This window comes from Papaver somniferum, chromosome 8 (genome assembly GCF_003573695.1).
Source record: "Papaver somniferum cultivar HN1 chromosome 8, ASM357369v1, whole genome shotgun sequence".
Lineage (NCBI taxonomy): Eukaryota > Viridiplantae > Streptophyta > Magnoliopsida > Ranunculales > Papaveraceae > Papaver > Papaver somniferum.
In genome coordinates this window covers 29,984,835-29,989,097 of record NC_039365.1, presented here as the reverse complement: position 1 = coordinate 29,989,097, position 4,263 = coordinate 29,984,835, and the positions used below count along the sequence as shown (strand labels likewise).

The following is a 4,263-nucleotide window of genomic DNA, read 5'->3' as shown; positions in this document are numbered from 1 at the left end:
GTATTAAACATGTATGCACAGGCTTCAACTCCAGAAATGTACCTCTTCGGCTGGCTCTTTGCTGGTAATCCGAATAAACGTGTGGACAAACCATATACAGTATATAGGTATGGTACCAAATAAATATCAAATAGACGTCATTTTATCACTTTCCTGAAGGAAGAAAGACGTCATTTTTATGGAGAAACAAGATAATATATGGATTTTCCTGATGTCCAAGAAACAAAAGTTGCAAGTTAACCAACATGATGATATCTTACAGAGAAGTTAAATAGTATGGGTTAATAATAACGAACTATAAAGGAAGATCTAAATTGCCTAAAAGCACCAAAAGTTGATCACTACATTAGTTTTATCAGATCATTCAGCACTACCAAGAATTTGAATCATTTGATGTCTGAAGTTTTGCTGATTCAGGGAAGTATATAGACAGAAATTCTCTTGCAAGAGTTTGAAGATCTCCATCGCCTTCGACATTGTTTTGTTGCTGCTGATTTTGAGCAGCAATAGTTGGTGGGCTGCAATACCGCCTGGTATCTAACATTGTCGGAATCCCATCCAACTGCTGATGTTGTGACTGATAAGAGGTAAACAGTGTTGACATATTAGATGTTTCAGATGAAAGCATGTCTGATGATGCATGAACGGTTGTCAGTGCAGAAGATGGAGTTGGTGAAGAGACCAAGGAATGCTGCTGATGAGATGTGAGCTCTAGTGTTGAGAGGTGTGCTTGAACAAATGCCAACTCTGCCTGCAAGTTCACCACCTACATTATCCGCAACAATACTGTTATATTGTGCTAAAATTTTCATGTGCGGTCCATGCAGACAATTAAAAAAAGAAAAGGTGCTGTTCAATAATAAACGAGATTCTCAAACGAGATTAGTTGGTTTTATAGTATGGGATCGTCTCCATAGTGATCCAACACTCCACCAAGTGCGAGAAAAGCTATGTACTCACACAAGTTGTCATTGCTTGGATGAAATTAACAGAAACAAACTAGAATTTTGAGGTCATCACCCTTGGTTGAAATCCAAATGTCATGAAGCTACACTACAGTACTAGTCTTTCACCCTTCATCACCCCCATGGGGATGGTCTATAGGGTTCACATTTCACAGACGATAATTAAAAAAGGAAGAATAATCATAGAGCCCATTGGATATGTATCAACGAGTCCACAATAATTTGAGACAATAAAGTTTACACAAAAGTTAAGACAAACAAGCCTTAATTAATCCGAGGTCATTTAATTAAGTGGATTTCAACCTAATCTAACATAGTACATATATAAATAACTTTTTTTTTGTTATTCCAACACTAATCATCAATGAACAGTCTTTAACAAAGACTAATAAGTGAAAGAATCATTTTTTCACCGAAAGCTAAAAGAAACTACACAAATGGAATAAGACTTGCGCTAATCACATTCAATGAACACCAAAGTTCGGTTTGGTGACAATGTTGGAGTTATATATCGGCAGACATCCTTAGCTAAAAAGGGATACGCCTATTTTCCAAAACACCCTGTCTATTTTTCGTCTAACATTTAGAACCAAATCAATATCATTTTTGTCGAACCATTTGGAACCAATTCAAAAGTTAGTCTGTAATCTTTTTAGCTAATCAACGGGACTAGTGTCCACATTAAGGCAGAACTAGCAGAATAAGAATTTCTTATGCTAGATTATAGTTTTATCTATTAGTAGTTCCTTCACAAAATGGTGCTAATCTAGACAAGTTGACGCGTTAAAATGTAGTAAACCATCTACATTTGGATTAGTACATGGTTAGGTAACTTACGTCAAGCAATTAAAGCTTCTCAACTGCTCAAGAGAACATAGAATTGTTTATACCTCGAGACCATAAATAAAAATCAAGTCAAAACTCACAAAATAAATCCAAAACAACTTAAATTTCTTTTGACTTATACTAACTAAGTTTACTTGTTAGCTCCGGCAAGCAAAACAAAATCACTTGTTTATACATAAGTGACTTGAATTATAACCTAACACACTAAATATCTCCAACACACAAAACAAAACCAATCAACAAAATAATAAGGGATCATGCATGTATCAGCTAGAAACAAACAAAGATCTCAAAGTGTGTTCATCAATGAAATCAATATATGATTCTCCTCAAACTAAGAATCTAGAAAGATTAAGTACTGAAAGAAAATCATGTCTGGTTGATGATTACCTGTTGTTGAAGAGCAAAGATATGACCAACACAACCATAAACAGGATCACGAATTCGAGATAAAGCTTCGTAACAGATAGTAACAACAGCATCAACACGTTTATGAGCAGGCAAACGTAACAAAAGCTTTGAAACATTACTTGCACCAAATATCTTATGAACTGCAGCAAAATGTGTTGAACCTTGTTCGGAATCAAAATATGGTGCAAAAATACACCCCTTTACGCATTTCCTTCTTAAAAATTTGCATGCACCACATGGCCCATTACCTCCATTGCTGCTGCTGCTGCTACTACTACTGCTTCCACTACTCATCATCATCTTATTATGATCGTCTACTATACTTTCTCCTCTCTTCCTAGAAACCTCTGACTCTCTCTATTTATATAGCAATATCCTCTTAGATAAAGAGACAACAATTCTATTTCTTAGACCATTTAATAGACTACAGTATATAGAGAAAGAAGAAAAAGAAAGAGAGAGATGGGTTTTGTATTTTAGTACTCCATTTAAAGAAATTTTGGTGGTGGGTTACTAGAGGAGGACTTAAAATACTAAGTCGGAGTGGAGGTGGAGGGTGGTGTTTGAAATTTAAGTAGAAACTTTAAAGCCACGGCAAAAAATCATATATATCTATTCTAGACAACCTTGCAAACATGATTGCGTGAAGCAAAGATAGAGATGCACAGTGTAATCAAACTTCTTCCAACCGCCGTAGTAGGCTTATGTCCACGTGCAAACCCTAAGCCACACGTGGTGTGTGTCGAATTCTATCAAATCTTTCACTCAAGACCAGTACTCTCTCTTGTCATTTCAACCACAGTGTATAAATGCAAAGTTTGAACATGAAAGTACGTAAAGAGAAAAAAGAAGTAATACTAATACCATCATCAAGACCAGTACTATTCCGAATTTTTGTTTGCAGTAGAGTTTTCGCATGCAAATATGCTCTTGCTTCTATGAGTGTGAGGTTTTCAGTGAAACATTTAATGCAAGAAATGAATTCCATTTTAAGTAACCTTGACTCAGTCTTTGATCAGAATTTGACTATTGTTTTTCAGCATAAAAATAGAGTGAGATTTTGGAATTTAAGTCAGATCATCTCGATCTCATCGACTGATATGACCCATTTTCATGAAAATCATTAGTGTAGATTGTAGAGTAGACATAGGCCATACGTAGGGTTCTTCTCCTCATTATCTACCATATCTTCCATTGTACCTTTTTCTGACCCAAAACTAAAACAGTACGTACCACTTTTACGTACAAAGAGATAGAGATACACATAGCTAAGCTTGCTAGGTATAGCTAAGTGTGTTGTTCCATGCGCCTGTGAAAGGAGATGGTGATGGTCAAGCCGCACTATTGACTGGTAATATTAAAGCGCGAAAAACCATACCACAACTGTTTAGATGTTGAAACCATGCACTTGATACTGGTACCACTGCCATACTCTCAGAATCCCAATCCTCATCTGTCTGATCGACACGTTAGTGTTGATATATCTTGGTGATGATGCATTAAATCCAACAGATTTGACTCTCTCTACCCGTCTTTCAAATTTGTGGGTGATTGAGAGACAATTAGTCTCTTTTTCGGAGATTTGAAAATATCTCTCTCTTGCTGTGCATTAAATGACTACTGATGGAAGTTTGGAAACATGGGTACGGCCGCGCCGTTCGGTTCGTCTGATATCCGTGAGGGTGACGACGAGAAGAAGAAAAGAATAGGAAACAAAGAAAAATATGGAGAGAACTGTACATATACACAGTGGAGTATGTATGGCGAGAGAATACATTCAGTACAAATTACTTGTTGCAAACAAGTTTATCGTGCAAAACAGACATTAGTACCCTGTAAGCCAATAATAATGCAGACGGTCTTAAAAGTTAAAGCTCATCATTATATTAGTAATTTTATAGTTTATCAAAGTTGATGCAAAGACAATAATTTATCTCTCAAATTGAATACACGTCTGCAGATTAAACGATCAATTATCTAACTCATTTGAGTATAATCTTTTGCTTTGTATGGACGGAAGCCGATAAATTTTCCCAATGAC

At 36.1% G+C, this 4,263-nt stretch overlaps 1 protein-coding gene across 2 annotated transcripts; it reads right to left on the bottom strand.

Moving 5' to 3' along the window:
- Positions 1-241: 241 nt before the first annotated feature.
- On the bottom strand, positions 242-2,685 carry LOC113306962 (LOB domain-containing protein 19-like). 2 transcript variants are annotated; one of them, XM_026555881.1, is made up of 2 exons: positions 2,202-2,685; positions 242-766 (listed from the first exon to the last, which is right to left on the bottom strand). In XM_026555881.1, exons 1-2 carry the CDS (start codon positions 2,520-2,522, stop codon positions 371-373), a joined length of 717 nt encoding a protein of 238 aa, XP_026411666.1. In that variant the 5' UTR covers positions 2,523-2,685; the 3' UTR covers positions 242-370. The 2 variants fall into 2 exon arrangements, with proteins under 2 accessions (XP_026411666.1, XP_026411667.1); XM_026555882.1 differs by having other exon boundaries at positions 242-751.
- Between the last annotated feature and the right edge of the window lie 1,578 nt (positions 2,686-4,263).